The 20,567-nt window shown below is 49.8% G+C and overlaps 1 protein-coding gene across 1 annotated transcript in view; it reads left to right on the forward strand.

The window, feature by feature from the left end:
- Positions 1–20,567, forward strand: part of cenpf (centromere protein F) — a gene marked incomplete at both ends in the record, with an annotated part of 44,850 nt that overhangs the window by 21,606 nt on the left and 2,677 nt on the right. The window contains 10 exons of the mRNA XM_080527543.1: positions 3,699–3,821; positions 5,296–5,431; positions 5,640–7,471; positions 7,598–8,911; positions 9,101–9,353; positions 11,947–14,033; positions 14,458–14,635; positions 17,348–17,442; positions 17,500–17,947; positions 19,498–19,679. Of these exons, the coding sequence (XP_080383669.1) occupies positions 3,699–3,821; positions 5,296–5,431; positions 5,640–7,471; positions 7,598–8,911; positions 9,101–9,353; positions 11,947–14,033; positions 14,458–14,635; positions 17,348–17,442; positions 17,500–17,947; positions 19,498–19,679 (6,648 nt within the window). The remainder of the gene's footprint in view (positions 1–3,698; positions 3,822–5,295; positions 5,432–5,639; positions 7,472–7,597; positions 8,912–9,100; positions 9,354–11,946; positions 14,034–14,457; positions 14,636–17,347; positions 17,443–17,499; positions 17,948–19,497; positions 19,680–20,567) is intronic.

A 20,567-nucleotide genomic window follows, 5' to 3' on the forward strand; every position in this document is an offset into this window, starting at 1 on the left:
ACCACCAAACACTAGACCACCTCCACCACCACCAAACACTAGACCACCTCCACCACCACCACACACTAGACCACCTCCACCACCACCACACACTAGACCACCTCCACCACCACCACACACTAGACCACCACCACCAAACACTAGACCACCACCACCAAACACTAGACCACCTCCACCACCACCACACACTAGACCACCTCCACCACCACCACACACTAGACCACCTCCACCACCACCACACACTAGACCACCACCACCACACACTAGACTACCTCCACCAGCACCACACACTAGACCACCTCCACCACCACACACTAGACCACCACCGCTTACACGCAGGGACAGGACGGAATGTCGCATGGCGATACAAAAACGTGACGATACGCATCGTGTTGCAGAAAAATGGAAATAAACTGTTTTATTTTCCATTAGCTACTGCACCATTTGAACACTAGAGGGTGCACTCACAATTGTCTCTGAAAAATCTCTGCACACAACCCCCCCCAAACAGATAGCGCTGCCTGAATGTAACATTATTCGACCAGTCAAACATGGACCCTGCGACCTAGAGAGAGAGACCCTGCGACCTAGAGAGAGAGACCCTGTGACCTAGAGAGAGAGACCCTGTGACCTAGAGAGAGAGACCCTGTGACCTAGAGAGAGAGAGACCCTGCGACCTAGAGAGAGAGGCTTGGGATGGAAATAGGAAAGCAGTGTCCCTGTTTGTGTTCAACTGTTTATGTTGAAGAACATGTCCATATCCTCGGCCAGGCTAGAGACGAAAATAGGATGTTTAAAAGTATCCAGCCAATGTTTTAGCTTGCACTGTAACAAGCCACAAAAATAATAATAATAATATGGAACGGAATAAATATGTTATTGTTCAGTCACGATTTTTCATCTTGTTTTATTTGTGATATCGTATCGTGAACCCCTGTACCGAGAGGTGCGTCGTATCGTATCGTGAGTTGAGTGTATCGTCTCATCCCTACGTACGTGTGAAGTGCTGTGTGTTATTCAGCATACAGCACAACGCTCACAGAGCAGGGTGTGTCTCAGGAGGTAGAGGCTGTGTCTCAGGAGGTAGGGGCTGTGTCTCAGGAGGTGGAGGCTGTGTCTCAGGAGGTAGGGGCTGTGTCTCAGGAGGTAGGGGCTGTGTCTCAGGAGGTAGAGGCTGTGTCTCAGGAGGTAGAGGCTGTGTCTCAGGAGGTAGAGGCTGTGTCTCAGGAGGTAGAGGCTGTGTCTCAGGAGGTAGAGGCTGTGTCTCAGGAGGTAGAGGCTGTGTCTCAGGAGGTAGAGGCTGTGTCTCAGGAGGTAGGGGCTGTGTCTCAGGAGGTAGAGGCTGTGTCTCAGGAGGTAGGGGCTGTGTCTCAAGAGGTGGAGGCTGTGTCTCAGGAGGTAGAGGCTGTGTCTCAGGAGGTAGAGGCTGTGTCTCAGGAGGTAGGGGCTGTGTCTCAGGAGGTGGATGCTGTGTCTCAGGAGGTGGAGGCTGTGTCTCAGGAGGTAGAGGCTGTGTCTCAGGAGGTAGAGGCTGTGTCTCAGGAGGTAGAGGCTGTGTCTCAGGAGGTAGGGGCTGTGTCTCAGGAGGTAGAGGCTGTGTCTCAGGAGGTAGAGGCTGTGTCTCAGGAGGTAGAGGCTGTGTCTCAGGAGGTAGCGGCTGTGTCTCAGGAGGTAGAGGCTGTGTCTCAGGAGGTAGGGGCTGTGTCTCAGGAGGTAGAGGCTGTGTCTCAGGAGGTAGAGGCTGTGTCTCAGGAGGTAGGGGCTGTGTCTCAGGAGGTGGATGCTGTGTCGCAGGAGGTGGAGGCTGTGTCTCAGGAGGTAGAGGCTGTGTCTCAGGAGGCAGAGGTTGTGTCTCAGGAGGTAGAGGCTGTGTCTCAGGAGGTAGAGGCTGTGGCTCAGGAGGTAGAGGCTGTGGCTCAGGAGGTAGAGGCTGTGGCTCAAGAGGTAGAGCCGGCGTCTAATGATCACGAGGACGGCATATCGGTGGTTCGAACCCCGGCTGGCCACGTGTCGAGGTGTCTTCATATCAGGCAAGACACTGAATTGCATGGTAGCTTACCGCCATTGGTGTGTGAATGTGTGTGTGAACGCGTGAATGAGAGGCCATAGTAAAGCGCTTTGGAATAAGACGCTGTATAACTACAGTCTATATAAGACGCTGTATAACTACAGTCTATATAAGACGCTGTATAACTACAGTCTATATAAGACGCTGTATAACTACAGTCTATATAAGACGCTGTATAACTACAGTCTATTCATAGCTTTCAGTCACGTGGTTTCTTCCCTAGCAACCACCAACCTGAGGGGCAAAAAGTATCATAGCAACATCGCGAGTGGACGCAAACGGTTAATAAAATACAAAGGTTCCATCTCACAAAACATAATGGAATGTAAAAACTTTGACGCTCAATATCTCTGAACTACCCTAAACGGAGATAGAACCTTCTCATTCTAAACGGAGATAGAACCTTCTCATTCTAAACGGAGATAGAACCTTATCATTCTAAACGGAGATAGAACCTTATCATTCTAAACGGAGATAGAACCTTATCATTCTAAACGGAGATAGAACCTTCTCATTCTAAACGGAGATAGAACCTTATCATTCTAAACGGAGATAGAACCTTATCATTCTAAACGGAGATAGAACCTTATCATTCTAAACGGAGATAGAACCTTATCATTCTAAACTCACGAGTTATCTTCAGTTGATGGATTTGACTCAAATGACTTCATTCATTTGAAGTAACGTAATGAACATACAACTAACAACAACAGGTTAATGCAGCCAGCCAGCCAAGCAAAGACCATGACTATGCCCAGTTTAAGCATGGCGAAAAAGCAGCGTGCGTCTGGGTCGCTATGTATCGTGAGCTTAGAATGATAAGGTTCTATCTCCGTTTAGAATGAGAAGGTTCTATCTCCGTTTAGAATGAGAAGGTTCTATCTCCGTTTAGAGCTTGTTAATTACACACAACACAACGCCACCACCAAACAGGTGGCTGACTCCTGCTAAACAATAGCCCATATCCTGATAACAAAAAGACATTTAAAAAAAAAAAGACGGGGAAAAAACACTTGAGTAAAACGCATAGACGTTGAATAAGTGTAAGCTTCGATGTCGATAATAATAATATAATAATAACATTTATTTGTATAGCACTTTTCCTGCAAACGTTGCAGCTAACAGGCACTTGGAATAATGTGTAGGATAATACTGAATGCATAATTAGCTACAACAAAAACAGAGAGACAACATCGAATGACAATCCATACATTAATTGTGTCAATAATCATTTAAACCAGTTTAATATCAACCAGTCAGTCATGTTCAATCATATTTTCGTTTCATTGATTTAAAGTACTCCTTGCTTGGGCTTGATGAGTCCTGACACGTGAGGGTGCGACACAGTTTTTCAACCATCACGATAAACCACCACCACCACATTAGAAAATATTTATTGTTTTGTTTGATACACGTTTTGGTTTGATACAAGTTATTTTGTTTGATAACTTTGCTTTTGAATTCCGATCGGGAATAACTACAGTCTGTATAACTACAGTCTATATAAGACGCTGTATAACTACAGTCTATATAAGACGCTGTATGATTACTGTCTATATAAGACGCTGTATAACTACAGTCTATATAAGTCAATCTGTTTATTTACCATACTGTGTCATGTGGTCTCCAGGTGAGCGCTCAGAGGAGCAAGGCTGAGAGAGACCTGGAGGAGCAGAAGCAGAAGCTGTTCAGGACTGAGCAGAGCCTGCAGTCCTCCCAGACCAAGGAGCAGGACAGCAAGAAGAAGTCTGAGGTACGCCTTTATAACCTTCTCCTTTATAACCTCCTTTATAACCTCCTTTATAACCTTCTCCTTTATAACCTCCTTTATAACCTTCTCCTTCATGACCTTCTCCTTTATAACCTTCTCCTTTATAACCTTCTCCTTTATAACCTCCTTTATAACCTTCTCCTTTATAACCTTCTCCTTTATAACCTCCTTTATAACCTTCTCCTTTATAACGTCCTCCTTTATAACCTCCTCCTTTATAACCTTCTCCTTTATAACCTTCTCCTTTATAACGTCCTCCTTTATAACCTCCTCCTTTATAACCTTCTCCTTTATAACCTCCTCCTTTATAACCTTCTCCTTATATCCTTTACAGCCTTCATAACCTTCTAAACATGTTCGTATTTAAGTCATCTGTGGCTCAGTTGGTAGACCACGGCGCTAACAACGCTTAGGTTGCGGGTTCGATTCCCGCGGGGGGCCGTATCATACTGAAATGTATGCACTCGTTGCGTTGTAAATCGCTTTGGATTAAAGCGTCAGCTAAATGGCGTATAATATATATATAAGCTGCTAATGTGCACAACACGTTATTGTACAGACCACCCTGCCTGGTCTGTACATAACTGACCACCTGCCTGGTCTGTACATAACTGACCACCTGCCTGGTCTGTACACAACTGACCACCCTGCCTGGTCTGTACATAACTGACCACCCTGCCTGGTCTGTACATAACTGACCACCCTGCCTGGTCTGTACATAACTGACCACCTGCCTGGTCTGTACATAACTGACCACCTGCCTGGTCTGTACACAACTGACCACCCTGCCTGGTCTGTACATAACTGACCACCCTGCCTGGTCTGTACACAACTGACCACCCTGCCTGGTCTGTACATAACTGACCACCTGCCTGGTCTGTACATAACTGACCACCCTGCCTGGTCTGTGCACAACTGACCACCCTGCCTGGTCTGTACATAATTGACCACCTGCCTGGTCTGTACATAACTGATACCACCCTGCCTGGTCTGTACATAACTGATACCACCCTGCCTGGTCTGTACACAACTGACCACCCTGCCTGGTCTGTACATAACTGACCACCCTGCCTGGTCTGTACACAACTGACCACCCTGCCTGGTCTGTACATAACTGACCACCTGCCTGGTCTGTACATAACTGACCACCCTGCCTGGTCTGTACACAACTGACCACCCTGCCTGGTCTGTACATAACTGACCACCTGCCTGGTCTGTACATAACTGACCACCCTGCCTGGTCTGTACACAACTGACCACCCTGCCTGGTCTGTACATAACTGATACCACCCTGCCTGGTCTGTACATAACTGATACCACCCTGCCTGGTCTGTACATGACTGACCACCCTGCCTGGTCTGTACATAACTGACCACCTGCCTGGTCTGTACATGACTGGTTCAGGACCTCCTATCTTAGGAGCGCAGGTGACGGTTGTGTTCTGTTGTTTGTCCAGGAGCTGCAGAAGGAGAACAACGCCCTGAGCTCCACGCTGCAGCAGGGCAGCAGGAGGCTCTCTCAGCTGGAGGAGGAGAGGAAGGCCTTGGAGCAGAACCTCAAACGCTCCCAGAGCACGGCGGACGACTTCAGAGGTGCGTTGTTGTTTTAGAGTGACTGCTTTTAAAGCCTTTCAATGTTTTAAAAAAATTAATAATTGTATTGATCATTTTACATTAAAAAAAAACCTCGGTTGGAATACGGGATGTGTATGGGCATCATTCCTACCGCATTGTTGACGTACTTTTTCATGTCTCCCGTATTCTTCCTCACAACTGATGATATTTCACGTCTGTCCGACAGCTAAAACAGAGGCTCAAAGCGAGGAGTTGAAAGGACTTCGCACGAAGCTGGAGAGTCAGACCAGGTCCTCCGCCCTGGATCTGGAGAACCAGAAGAAGATGCTCTCCGACGTCGAGGCCAAGACCGAGAGGTCGCAGGTCGAGCTGCAGAAGCAGAAGCAGGAAATAGACCAGATGACGAACAAACAGAACTCCCTGGGGAAGGAGAACGAGGACCTGATAGTGACCGTGACCGCCGCGCAGGGGGAGTGCGCGGAGCTGAAGAAAGAACACCAAACTCTCCTCGCCTGGAAGACCGAGAAGGAAACGCTCATTAACCACACGGAGGCAGTGCAGCGAGGAATGACCGACAGAATCGGCGAGCTGGAGAAGAGCCTGGCAGCGTCGAACGATGACCGCGGCGGCCTGAAGGAGCAGCTGGGGACTCTGGAGGACGAGAAGGCCGGCCTGTCAGCCCAGGTCGACTCCCTCAAGGGCGAACTCCTGGACAAGTGCACGGACCTGGAGGAGAAAGAACGACTGTACGAAGAGCTGCAGAAACGGCAGGCGGAGGCCGACCAGAAACACGCCAAGGACCTGGAGAACGTGGGGCTGCAGGTGACGCAGCTGCAGGGGCAGGCCAAGGGCCTGGAGGACCGTCTGAGGCAGGAGGCCGGCCGGGCGGCCGCGGCGGAGAGGTCCCTCGCTCAGCTCCAGGAGCAACACCAGGCGGCCTGCGACCTGGCCCTGTCCAAGGACTCCCTGATCGAGCTGGGCCAGACCGAGGTAGCCGACCTCAGAGACAGTCTGGCCCTGGCCACGTCGCGGCAGGAACAGCAGCAGGTCCGGTTCGCGGAGGAAAAGGGCGCCCTCTTGAGGGAGTGCGAGGAGAGCGTAGCCGCCAAGGCCGAGGAGGCGGAGCAGGCGGCGCTGGGTTTGGTCAAGGCTCAGCAGGAGCTGCCGCTGTTGCAAGACCAGGTGACGTCCCTGGAGGCAGTGCTCAAGATCCAGAAGTTCCTGGGGGCGGAGTTACACGGCAAGTATGACGGCCTGGTGAAAACCAACGAGGATCTTCAGAAGACTCTCTCTGAGGCAGAGAAGGCAAACCGAGATCTTCAGAGTGAAATGGATACCCTCTCAGAGCTGTCCAAGACTGTCTCAACACTTCAGGAGCGGTGTGATACGTTGACCGCTGCAGAAGACGACAACAGAAACACCGTTCGGAGCTTGACGGAGACGCTGACCCGGACTGAAAACGACCTGCAGACGCTGAGAGCCAGAGCAGAGGAGCTGGAGACAAAGGCCGCCGATCTCGAGAAGAAAAACGTAGAGTTTGCGGAGAAGCTACAGGAGATGCAGAAGGAAGCGGAGGAGGTTTCTATGAAGCATCAAAGTAATCAGGACTCCCAGGAGGAGGAGAGGACCGGCCTGATGGAGCAGATCTCCACCATGAAGGAGGCGCTTGCAGAGATGGAGGCTGAGACGTTGCCAGCTCTGAAGATTGAGTTGGAAACGGCAAACAAGGTCTGCGTTGACTTGAAGAACTCGTTAGAGTCACTGGAGAACAGTCACAAAGCTGCCGTGGAGCTCAGGTCTAACCTGGAGAGCAGCTTAGTGGAGAAAACGAAGGAAATCAACGACCTGTCAGACAAGTTCAGTAAGGAGTCTGAGAACCACGTCTCTGAAATGGAGAACTATCTCCAGGGGCAGAAAGAGCTGTTGGATGCAGTCAAAGGTCAGTTTGAGGTCAAATGCAAAGAGGCAGAAGAGGCTAAGGAGATGTGGGAAAATGCCTCACTTGAGCTATCCAAGCTAAGGGAAGATGTAGTGTCTGGGAATTGCAAGCTGAAGGAAGTGAATGAGGCCTACAATCTCGCGTGCCAAGAGGTTGAAAGCTGGAAGCAGGCTGCATCCTTTCATCAGAAGGAGATGGAGGAGATGAAGACTGCTTTGTCTGCTGCAGCAAACGGCATGGAACAGAAGGACAACAAGATCAAGAGTCTCAAAGAGAGGCTGAATCAGGCAGAATCCGAGGAGGCTAAAGCTGTCGAAGCCGCGAAAGAGAAGGCCATCAGCATGAACAAGATCAAAGTTCAACTGGAGATGTTGCAGATGGACCTGGAAGACAACGAGGCCTGCATGACCTCCTTCGACTCTCAGGTGGAGGATATGAGAGGAACTATCGCCACGCTGGAGGGGGGGCTGGAGGAGCGGGAGGCGCAGAAATCCACCTTGGAGACCGAAGTGGGCTCTGTCAAAGAAGAGCTAGGCTCTGTCAAAGAAGAGCTAGGCTCTGTCAAAGAAGAGTTGGGCTCTGTCCAAGAAGAGCTAGGCTCTGTCAAAGAAGAGTTGGGCTCTGTCCAAGAAGAGCTAGGCTCTGTCAAAGAAGAGCTAGGCTCTGTCCAAGAAGAGCTAGGCTCTGTCCAAGAAGAGTTGGGCTCTGTCCAAGAAGAGTTGGGCTCTGTCCAAGAAGAGTTGGGCTCTGTCCAAGAAGAGCTAGGCTCTGTCAAAGAAGAGCTAGGCTCAGTCAAAGAAGAGTTGGGCACAGTCAAAGAAGTGTTGGGCTCTGTCCAAGAAGAGTTAGATTTTGTCAAAGATGGGTCAGCGATCAAGAGCTGCAAAATCACACAGTTGACTGACGATTTAGAAGCGGCTCACAAGCAGGATGCTGGTTTAGTGGAATCTCTCCAGGCCACCGTTGACGGTTTGATGGAGACACTGGCAGAGGAGGTCAGCAAACACAGCAGTCAGGAGGCCGACGTCGCTCAGCTGCAGGCCGGATTGAGTCGGCTGGCCGAGGAGAAGCTTCAGCTGCAGGCCGGACTGAGTCGGCTGGCCGAGGAGAAGCTTCAGCTGCAGGCCGACCTGCGGAGGCACGAGCTGCACGCCGGGGACGAGGTGAACGCCGTCAAACAAGAAAATGAGAATCTCCAGCGTTCTCTACGGAGCTTCACAGAGGAGCACGAGTCGTCGAAGGCAGCGCTGGAGAGTGTGACTCAGCAGAGCGAGGTGACTAGAGTGAAGAACGCAGAGTTTGAAAGAGAGCAGGCGGAGCTTTACCAGAGGCTGGCCGGGCTGCAGAGCGAACTGGCCCAGTTAACGGAGCAGTACAACAGCCTGCTGGAACAGGTGGCCCAGCAGCAGGGCCTCCTGGAGCAGCTACAGTCTCAGTCAGAGAGGGACCAGGAGGTCAAAACCACAGAACCAGCAGATGAAATCAACAGCAGCAGCAGTATGGAAGAGCTGCCTGTGGAAGAGCAGCTGGAGGAGCTCTCTCACGCCTTTGAGGACGCGGTCAGAACTCTGGAGGAGGAGAGAGAGGTCCAAAGACGCGCTCTGGAGGAGGAGAGGAACACGCTGGCGGAGGCCCTGGAGGAGGAGAGGCTGGCTCGGGGACGTGATCTGGTCGAGGAGAGGGCGAGGCAGAGCCGGGCCTACGCCGACGAGCTGTCAGAGCTGCGCGCCTGCCTGTCCCTCCTGCAGGACGAGATGACCCTGAGGAAAGAGCTGTGCTCGGAGCTGGAGGTCAAAGTCAGTCAGCTGGAGGTCAAAGTTCACGTGACGGAAGAGGAGGGACGTGGCTCTGTGGAGAAGCTCGGCGCCGCTCTTGCGGAGAGACGAGTGTTGACAGACCGGCTGACGGAGGAGGCGGAGTCACTGAGACTGCAGCTGCAGACGTCCAAGTGCCAGCTCTCTGACGTCATGGAGATGCTGGAGACCCTGGAGGTGGCCAAAGGTAAGAGGCATCAACGACCACGTTTACTGTATCAGGGTTCGACGGTAACGCTTGCCCGGAGCAAGTCAAAAATTCACCGGGTTTGTTTGCGCAAGCCCAACGACGCTGCTGGATCCTGGATCAGGCGCCAGACCAGACTAGATGATCGTGGAGTGAAGATATTATTAAAGCATATACGCGCCTGTTGATCACCCGTCGCATCGCATGCGCTTTGATAATATCTTCACTCCACAATCATCTAGTCTGGTCTGGCGCCTGCGCCGTCTGTTGTTCTTCCTGCACACAGGGAAACAGATCCAGGATCCAGCACCGTCGTCGGGCTCACGCAAACAAACCCGGCGAATTTTTTACTTGCTCCGGGTAATGTTGTGTCATTGCTAGGGATGTTACGATCCATTGCGATGCAGTTAATTATCGATACCAATATGTGGCAACGGCACTTACTCTTAGGACATTTTCTGACAACTGTATAGCCATAAAAACTAAATAAATCCAGGCGGAATGTTTGATAAATTATTAATAATAGGGACAGCAGAGGCTGTAATCTACTTTTGACTATGCATTCATAGGCATTCTTTAATGTATTCTTTAAAGGGCTCTGCACACAGCGTGCGATTTCTGTTGCGCGTCAACATTCCATAATTTCCATTGTTGTTATGAATGGAATCGAATTTTCGCCGTGCGGGGCCGTGTGCATTGCGATGCGATGTTCTCATAGACTTCCATTCAAACTTCAAAATGGAACGTTGACGCGCAACAGAAATCGCACGCTGTGTGCAGAGCCCTTAATACAGTATTTCTGTCTGTTTTTGTCTGAGAAATAATATTTTTCAGTCATAATTAGTTTTTATTTTATTTTTATTGTACCGTGAACCCTGTATCTGTATGTATAGAATCATGAGTTGAGTCTATCGTTACATCCCTAGTCATTGCACATTTTCAAGTAAGATACTGTATATACACTACCGTTCAAAAGTTTGGGGTCACCCAGACAATTTCATGTTTTCCAAGTTGGATTGGCTTGATGGGCACTTCTTGCATACCATACGGTCAAGCTGCTCCCACAACAGCTCAATGGGGTTGAGATCTGGTTACTCCGCTTACCACTCCATTACAGACAAAATACTAGCTGCCTGCTTCTTCCCTAAATAGTTCTTGCATAATTTGGAGGTGTGCTTTGAGTCATTGTCCTGTTGTAGGAGGAAATTGGCTCCAATCAAGCGCTGTCCACAGGGTATGGCATGGCGTTGCAAAATTCAGATTCAGATTCATTTATTTATTCAAGGGACAGTGCATATTAATAAAACAAAAATAAATTGTAAATACGCCAGAGTTAGCCCGAAAGCTAGTTTTCATCCGCAGTCCCTATGCCATGATGTTGTATACGGCTCCCTGGAGGAAAAAAGTAAATTTAAAAGATAAAATATAGGTAAACCTAGGCACAAAAAAAGTAGACAGGACAAGCATTTAGCTTAAGGGCATAACATAGGGGGTTAAAAGAGCATACATTAATCATAGGCGGTTAAAAATTTAGTGATAGCCTCCTTATTCAAAATCCCTTTTACCTTGTACAAATCTCCCACATTACCAGCACCAAAGCAGCCCCAGACCATCACATTACCTCCACCATGCTTGACAGATGGCGTCAGGCACTCTTCCAGCATCTTTTCACTTATTCTGCGTCTGTCTGTCCGTAACACTTTTTTCCAATCTTCCTCTGTCCAATGTCTGTGTTCTTTTGCACATATTAATCTTTTCCTTTTATTGGCCAGTCTCAGATATGGCTTTTTCTTTGCCACTCTGCCTAGGAGTCGCCTCTTCACTGTAGACGTTGACACTGGCGTTTTGCGGGTACCATTTAATGAAGCTTCCAGTTCAGGACCTGTGAGGGGTCTATTTCTCAAACTAGAGACTCTAATGTACTTGTCTTCTTGCTCAGTTGTGCACCCCACTTCTCTTTCTACTCTGGTTAGAGCCTGTTTGTGCTGTTCTCTGAAGGGAGTAGTACACACCGTTGTAGGAAATGTTCAGTTTCTTGGCAATTTCTCACATGGAATAGCCTTCATTTCTAAGAACAAGAATAGACTGTCAAGTTTCATATGAAAGTTCTCTTTTTCTGGCCATTTTGAGAGTATAATCGAACCCACAAATGTGATGCTCCAGATACTCAACTAGCTCAAAGGAAGGCCATTTGTGTAGCTTCTCTAACCAGCAAAACCATTTCAGCTGTGCTAGCGTAATTGCACAAGGGTTTTCAGGGGTTTTCTAATCATCCATTAGCTTTTTAACGTGATTAGCAAAAACAATGTACCATTAGAACACTGGAGTGACGGTTGCTGGAAATGGGTCTCTATACACCTATGTAGATATTCCAATAAAAAACAGATGTTTGCAGCTAGAATAGTCATTTTCCACATTAACAATGTATAGAGTGTATTTCTGATTAATTTAATGTTATCTTCATTGAAAAATTCTTTCAAAATTAAGGACATTTCTAAGTGACCCCAAATTTTTGAACGGTAGTGTATATATAAGTGCAAAGCTTTTATGAAGATTAATAAAGTTGTTGTCATCTTTTTTTCTTCGTCTCCAGGCGGCTGGGACGAGAAGTTCTTCCAGATGGAGAGCGAGCTGAAGAGAGTTCGCTCTGAGAAGGCCAACCTGGAGCAGCACATCCTGTCCATGGAGACGGACCTGGAGGGGATGCAGGAGCAGCAGCTCAGGCTGGGGGCGGAGCTAGAGGCCCAGAGGAGGACCGGCACCGGCCTGGAGAAGCAGCTGGAGACCCGGACCACAGAGCTGGAACAGCTGCGCGCCGAGGCGATCTCTGGTACCGAGGAAAGGGAAGAGCTCAGTCAGTCGCTGCACCAGTGGAGGGACCGGGCCGAGAGTCTGGAGAAGACCAACGCAGACACCAGAGAGCTCATCGCCATCCTTGAGGAGGATATCAGAAACGGAAAGAAGGAGTACGAAACGGCGGCCGATAGTCTTGCGAGTTTACGGAAGGAGAAGGAGCAGATGATGCAACAGTTTCAGGTCCAAGAGCAGGCCATCGCGTTACAGGGCGTCGAAAAGGCGGAACTCCTGAACGCGTTCGACCGGTTTAAGGACGACAACAACACAGTGGGCAGAGACTCCGAGGCCATGGTCGCTAAGATCCAGTCTCTGGAGGGTGTGAACTCGCTACTGGCCCAGTCTCTGGAGGCCTCCCTGCTGGAGAAAGGAGAGATCGCCTCCCGCCTCAACTCCACCCAGGACGAGGTGAAGCAGATGAGGTCTGGGATCGAGAAGCTCAAGGTCCGCATCGAGTCCGACGAGAGGAAGAAGAGGCACATGGGCGAGCTGCTGAAAGCCGCCCAGAGGAAGGCGGACTCCCTCCAGGACAAGATCGACGCGCTGGAGAGAGAGGGGGAGGCGTCGGCGCAGAGCGTGGAGGAGGCGGTCGTCCAGGCCGAGACGGTGAAGGCGGAACTGGAGGAGCTGGATGAGGAGAAGAGGGAGCTGGAGGAGGAGAAGAGGGAACTCCTGACCAAGATAGAGGAGACCGCCGTGGAGCTGGACGACCTCAGAGCCGAGAAGGAGAGGCTGGAGGAAGAGCTTGTCTCGAGAAACGCCCGAGGCGTCGAGGAACTGAAGGCGGCCAACCGGGCGTCCGCCGAGGAGCTGGAGAGGCGGGCGAGGGAGGCGGAGGAGAGACAGCGGAGCGTGGTGGAGGAGCTCCAAGCCCGGGTTAGCTCCGCGACCTCTGAGCTGCAGACCTGCAGAGGAGATCTGGAGGCCTCGCGGCGGAGAGAGCAGAGCCTGGGGGCGGAGGTGGAACATCTGCACGGGAGGATGGAGGAGAAGGAGAAAAAGGGGGAGGAGGGAATGCGGTCTCTCGCAGCGGAGTGGGAGGAAGAGAGGGGGAGGCTGCAGTGCTCGGCGGACCAGTGGAAGAGCGAAGGGAAGAGGCTTCAGGCTTTAGAGGAGGAGAGGGAGAAGGAGAGAGAGATGCTGCGGGCCGAAGCCGAAGCTAGGAGGGAGGAGTGTGAAAGGCTGGGGGGCGAGAAGGAGGGATGGGAGCGTGATAGAGAGACCCTGGCGGAGCTGACCTCATCGCTGGAGCAGATGACCTCAGAGAAGGAGGTGCTGACCTCGTCCCTGGAGCAGATGACCTCAGAGAAGGAGGTGCTGAGCTCAGAGAAGGAGGAGCTGACCTCATCCCTGCAGCAGCTGACCTCAGAGAAGGAGGTGCTGACCTCAGAGAAGGAGGTGCTGACCTCATCCCTGCAGCAGGTGACCTCAGAGAAGGAGGAGCTGACCTCATCCCTGCAGCATGTGACCTCAGAGAAGGAGGTGCTGAGCTCAGAGAAGGAGGTGCTGAGGTCCTCCCTGCAGCAGGTGACCTCAGAGAAGGAGGTGCTGAGGTCATCCCTGCAGCAGATGACCTCAGAGAAGGAGGAGCTGACCTCATCCCTGCAGCAGCTGACCTCAGAGAAGGAGGTGCTGAGCTCAGAGAAGGAGGAGCTGACCTCATCCCTGCAGCAGCTGACCTCAGAGAAGGAGGTGCTGACCTCAGAGAAGGAGGAGCTGACCTCATCCCTGCAGCAGCTGACCTCAGAGAAGGAGGTGCTGAGCTCAGAGAAGGAGGCGCTGAGGCAGCAGGTGTGCACGCAGGAGAAGGAGAGTAAGGAGAAGCAGGTGAGGCGACATGTTCCACTTCCTGTCCAGCCGTCTCTGGCTCGGCGCAGATTATTACCCGCCAGTGGTCTAGACAGTTGAATGGATGGTGAATGAACGGATGGTGAATGGATGGTGAATGAATGGATGGTGAATGAATGGTGTCTTTAACGTTCGGGCTGAACTGCCCCTTTCTAACATCTAATACGGCCGTGCAGGATGTGGCACCACAGTAAGGTTTCACTGATCTCTGGTCTGTGTGCTGCGTGTGTTTATCCTCCAGGTGTAATATGCTGACATAATGTGGTTTTCCGCCTCTCTCCTCCTCCCTCTGTCCCCTCCCACCCTCTCTCGGCCCCTCCCTTCTTCCCTCTGCCCCGCCCCTCCCTCCCACCCTGTCTCCGCTCTTTCCTCCGCCCCTCCCTCCCACCCTCCCTCCCTCCAGGTGTCTGAGCTGAGCTCGCGGGCGGCCCGCCTGTCTAAGGAGAGGGACTCGGCCCTCAGTAAGATGACCCTGTGGATGAACTCCTGCAAGCAGCTGAAGAAGGAGAAGGAGGCGCTTGTACAGGAGACCCACCAGCAGCTCATCACCAAACTACAGACCTGCCAGACGACAACAACAGGTACCAACAACAACACACAGACATGGCTTAAGCCTAGTCCAGGATCAAATCACACACTTGCGATGGAAAATCTTAAACCTGGTACACACATAAAGATAATCTGGCCGATTTTGGCCCGATTTCCCCCAATTTCTTCCGACCAAGGACGGCATACGCCGATTATTGGAGGGCTCTAAATATTATCCTACAAGATTATCCTGTGGTGTGAGGTGTGTTAAGAGTCCATTTCTACCGACAATCTGCTTGGAACATGGTCGGGGCCGACGATCGTAAATATTAAACGTGTTCAATATTTACGGTCGTCGGCCCCGACCATTTTCCAAGCAGATCAAAAGTCCTCTTGTGTGTGTGTGGGCGAAACTGACAACTTTCGCGAGTCCAATTGTGACGTGGAATGGAATGTAGCCAATCAAGAAGCGAGCTGACTGACGCGTCTTCTTCTTCTTCTTTTCGTTCTTACGCCGGGTGCACACAGGGCCATTGCGTTGCACCGGAAGTCATTCATCTCAATGGGGCCGTTGCGTTGATCAGTTGCCTTGCTCTGCATTGCGTTTCTTGACCGTCAGGGTGCGGCAATCAGTCAAAAAATGTCAGCTTTTTGCGTTGCGTTGGATCCGGAAGTAAACCGGAAGTAGTTTCTTGCCCGGAGCTCTCGCCTCAGATTTTAAATCCTCAATTTTGGCCGCCATTGGCTAAAATCTGTAATTTGGCTCTACAAGTGTTAATATGTCATTTTATGAAGTTTTTATATGTATTCAGGCGAGAAAGTAACCATATATATTCACAAAATGTGTCCAGTTTATCAAAATAACCCGTTTATTTATCTGATCTGACGTTTTTTTCCCCACTTCTGTGGGAAACTTCGCTAGCAACACGAGTAGAGTTGTTGCGTCTGCATCGCACGTTGAAGTACGTCAAGTCCATCCCAACAGGTTGCGCCAGAACGACGCAACCCAATGGCCCTGTGTGCACCCGGCGTTAGGCACTTTATTTGCCCTGTCGCAGATGGCTGCCTCTACAGGTCAGTCAGGGTACTACTACCCTGATCACGCCAGATTTCTGGCTCGGGGGGACGAGACTCTAGACCAGGGGTCGGCAATAGGCGGCCCGTGGGCCATTGCTGGCCCGTCACCAATAATATTTGGCCCAGCAGATTATTTTGAGATTTTTATTTTATTTTTTATAATAATAATATCGGACCGACAGTCCCACATATAGCGCCTATAATGTCTGAATAGAGAATCGAACTCCACCTGAATAATGCTTATTGTACTTTTATCCATGTTGAGAGTGAATGACACAGGGACAGACAATCAGGCAGCAAGGTGCACCGAAGCGCACTGACGCTGAACCCCTCAGAGTGAATCATAAGCAGGTGGACAACGCGTCACGGTGCTGAAATAGCCGACATACCGTGTGTGGTTTGAACAAAATAACACGAGCTCAGTAAGCCATTCAAACGTAATGTTTACGTATATGTGACTGCAACACACATATGAACAGTAACAACGCAAATTCTGTTTAATTTTCTGAAAAACATTGAAAACAAAATCGGCGCAAACAAAAAGCATCTCCCATCGGTCAGTATTTGCTTGATATCTGGTGATATTGACGTCACTTTAATCCACAGGCAGTTCTCAAGGTTTTTATGCATCCATCGATTCCTCTCGTGCGTCTTTATCGCATTCATTGACGAAAAGGACGACTCGCATGTATAGAAAGGGAACATTGTGAGCACGGAAAATGTCTCTCACAACGGCTTTGCATTGATGAAACCAGGTAGGATGAACGTATAGTTCGCTGTCCATTCCTCTTTAAATGCCCTGTTTCCACCGTCAACTTTCCTCTTTAGACCTTTGGAGAGTGACATTATGTTTCTCTTGCTAGCAGGTTAAATGTTTGGCTAACTTCACCCGGCACGCAAACAACCAATCCAATAATAATGTGACCTTGTCTGGGAGGAGGGGGGAATAATTATCAGAATGAAACTATGTTACATAATTATTAGAATAAGTTAGGCTACGCTACATCGTCAGTCCACACATTTATTATTCAAAAATATGGAAAAGTGTGAAACTACGTTTCAACGTTGTTGAGAATCACAACACAAGCTAGTCAAGCCAAAATACTGCAACATAATGGATTGGACTGCTACCTAGTTAACTAGAACACTACTTTACATTGTTAGCAGGTTCACAAAACAAGCTGTGTTAGTTGACTAGCGATGTGTACAGTCGAAAGAAAAGTCAAAGCATTAGAACGTGTCACATTTTTAAACAATCAATTACTTAAATTAGCCTTTGATTATGTTCGGGCCCGCCATCTAGTGGCTCAAAAAAAATTTGGCCCGAGGCCAAACCTAATTGCCGACCCCTGCTCTAGACTGTCGTAGGACAGATTGTTATGTATGTGGTGTGCTGTATTGGGAGTATCGGAGCACACCACACACAATACCATCAAAACTGTTCAAACCATGATTTTTTTATCTCTATATGTGGGTAAAATATAAGATAAAAAATCTGTTAAGATTTAGAAACTCTTTGTGTGTACCAGGCTTCAGTCTATTCCCATGAAACCGGCCCTAGGTGGCATGGCTCTGTTTCCACCGCTGCTTTTAAACGATAGAACCTGATGATGAAAGAGGGGGCAGCCCTTATTGCATAAGTGACATTATTTAATCAACGGTTTGTCCTTCCTCTGTTCTTGTTGTAGCTGTTGCAGGGAGCGCTGAGGAGGAGGCACAGCTGAAGGAGGCGCAGGTTCAGCTGGAGGAGTTGAGGAGAACTCTGGAGGAGAGGAAGAAGGAGGTGGAGGAGAGGAACCGGGAGCTGGAGGAGAGGAAGAAGGAGGTGGAGGAGAGGAGGGAGGAGGTGGAGGAGCTGAGCGCGGCCCTGGAGGAGCGCAGGCGCGAGGCTGACGAGAGCGTGGAGAAGTGCTGCGGCCTGATGGTGCGGCTGCACAAGCTGCAGGAGGCCAACGACGCGCTGACCACGCAGCTGCAGCACGCCAGCGCCCGCAGCAACACACCCAGCAGCCGCAGGGGCAGGAAGTCAGCGACCAGGCCGCAGGGAGTAGTTTCTGCTCAGGGTGAGAACACAGAGAACTCCGCCCCCCCCCAGGGTAAGAACAGCTCCGCCCCCCCGGCGCTGGGGAAGAGAGGAGGCTCCACGGCCCAGGATGCACTGCACAACGTGGCCAAGAGGATCAGGGAGGGCGCCATGGCAACGCCACCTAGAGGAGGAGGAGGAAGAGGAGGACAGGAAGAGGACGAGGAGTTCAAGCCTGAGGGACTTCCTGAGCTGGTGCAGAGAGGTGAGGAGGGGAGGGGCTTACTGAGGGGAGGGAGGGGCTTACTGAGGAGGGGGAGTGGCTTCCTGAAGGGAGGGGAGAGGCTAAATGCCCCCCCCTCCTTTGATGTCCATGTCCTGTCTAGGGATGGGACGATTATCGTTTTTATCGTTAAAAAAAAAAAAAATTATGTTATTTTATTTATTTATTTAATTCTCGCGATAATATCGTGGATCACGATTATTTTGCCCACGATAATCGTGACATGACATTTTCTAATCGTCCCACCCCTAGTCCTGTCCTGTCTCCACTATCATGTCTTTGCTCTATGTCTCTATTTCCACTTCTGGTAGATGATGAACTGCATCGTTTCCTTGTCCAGTACCGCTGCTCTGCAATGACTATACAGCTGAATCTAATATAATAGTCTCTCTCTCTCTTCCCCTCCCTCCCTCCCTCCCTCCCTCCCTCTCTCTCTCTCTCTCTCGACGTACCTCTCTCTCTCTTCATTAAACACCTGTCTGTCTGTCTGTCTGTCTCTCTCTTCATTAAACACCTACTTGTCTGTCTCTCTCTTCATTAAACACCTGTCTGTCTCTCTCTTCATTAAACACCTGTCTGTCTCTCTCTCTTCATTAAACACCTACCTGTCTGTCTCTCTCTTCATTAAACACCTGTCTCTCTCTCTCTCTTCATTAAACACCTGTCTGTCTCTCTCTCTCTCTTCATTAAACACCTGCCTGTCTCTCTCTTCATTAAACACCTGCCTGTCTCTCTCTTCATTAAACACCTGTCTGTCTCTCTCTCTCTTCATTAAACACCTGTCTGTCTCTCTCTTCATTAAACACCTGTCTGTCTCTCTCTTCATTAAACACCTGTCTGTCTCTCTCTCTCTCTTCATTAAACACCTACCTGTCTGTCTCTCTCTTCATTACACACCTGTCTGTCTCTCTCTTCATTAAACACCTACCTGTCTGTCTCTCTCTTCATTAAACACCTGTCTGTCTCTCTCTCTCTTCATTAAACACCTGTCTGTCTCTCTCTTCATTAAACACCTGTCTGTCTCTCTCTCTCTTCATTAAACACCTGTCTGTCTCTCTCTTCATTAAACACCTGTCTGTCTCTCTCTCTCTTCATTAAACACCTACCTGTCTGTCTCTCTCTTCATTAAACACCTGTCTGTCTCTCTCTTCATTAAACACCTGTCTGTCTCTCTCTCTCTTCATTAAACCCCTACCTGTCTGTCTCTCTCTCTCTTCATTAAACACCTACCTGTCTGTCTCTCTCTTCATTAAACACCTGTCTGTCTCTCTCTTCATTAAACACCTACCTGTCTCTCTCTCTCTCTTCATTAAACACCTACATGTCTCTCTCTTCATTAAACACCTACCTGTCTCTCTCTCTCTCTCTCTCTCTTCATTAAACACCTACCTGTCTCTCTCTCTCTCTTCATTAAACACCTACCTGTCTGTCTCTCTCTTCATTAAACACCTACCTGTCTCTCTCTTCATTAAACACCTACCTGTCTGTCTTTCTCTTCATTAAACCCCTAACTGTCTGTCTCTCTCTCCCAGGGTTTGCAGACATCCCCCTGGGGGAGGCCAGCCCCTTCATCATGAGGAGGACCACCGTCCAGCGCTGCAGCCCCCGCCTGGCCGCCCGCCAGACCCCCTCCTTACCCTCCACCTCCACCTGCACCTCCTCCACCTCCACCTGCTCCCCCCGCGCTCCAGCAGAGGGCAGCAGACTGCAGAAGGTGAACGTTACACACACATACACACACGTTACACACCTTATATTATCTATTCTGGCTTCCTGTTGAGTTCAGAACAGATTTCAACATCACTTCTGCTTGTTTCTAAAGCTCTCACTGGCACAGCACCAGAATATGTTCAGGTCTTCTGCTAGCATATCAGCCCAATAGAGCTCTCAGGTCTTCTGCTAGCATATCAGCCCCAATAGAACTCTCAGGTCTTCTGCTAGCATATCAGCCCAATAGAGCTCTCAGGTCTTCTGCTAGCATATCAGCCCAATAGAGCTCTCAGGTCTTTTGCTAGCATATCAGCCCAATAGAGCGCTCAGGTCTTCTGCTAGCATATCAGCCCAATAGAGCTCTCAGGTCTTCTGCTAGCATATCAGCCTAATAGAGCTCTCAGGTCTTCTGCTAGCATATCAGCCTAATAGAGCTCTCAGGTCTTTTGCTAGCATATCAGCCCAATAGAGCTCTCAGGTCTTCTGCTAGCATATCAGCCCAATAGAGCTCTCAGGTCATTTGCTAGCATATCAGCCCAATAGAGCTCTCAGGTCTTCTGCTAGCATATCAGCCCAATAGAGCTCTCAGGTCTTTTGCTAGCATATCAGCCCAATAGAGCTCTCAGGTCTTCTGCTAGCATATCAGCCCAATAGAGCTCTCAGGTTTTCTGCTAGCATATCAGCCCAATAGAGCTCTCAGGTCGTCTGCTAGCATATCAGCCCAATAGAGCTCTCAGGTCTTCTGACGCTGGTTTTCTCTGTGTACCACATGTACAAAAGAAGAGATTTGGTGAGGCTGCATTCTCATTTTATGCCCCAGATTGTGTCTCACTGCCCGTTTACATTAGGGATGCAACCTCAGCACATATGTTCAAGTCAAGACTAAAAACCC

This window comes from Nansenia antarctica, assembly GCF_963989245.1.
Source record: "Nansenia antarctica genome assembly, chromosome: 3".
Lineage (NCBI taxonomy): Eukaryota > Metazoa > Chordata > Actinopteri > Argentiniformes > Microstomatidae > Nansenia > Nansenia antarctica.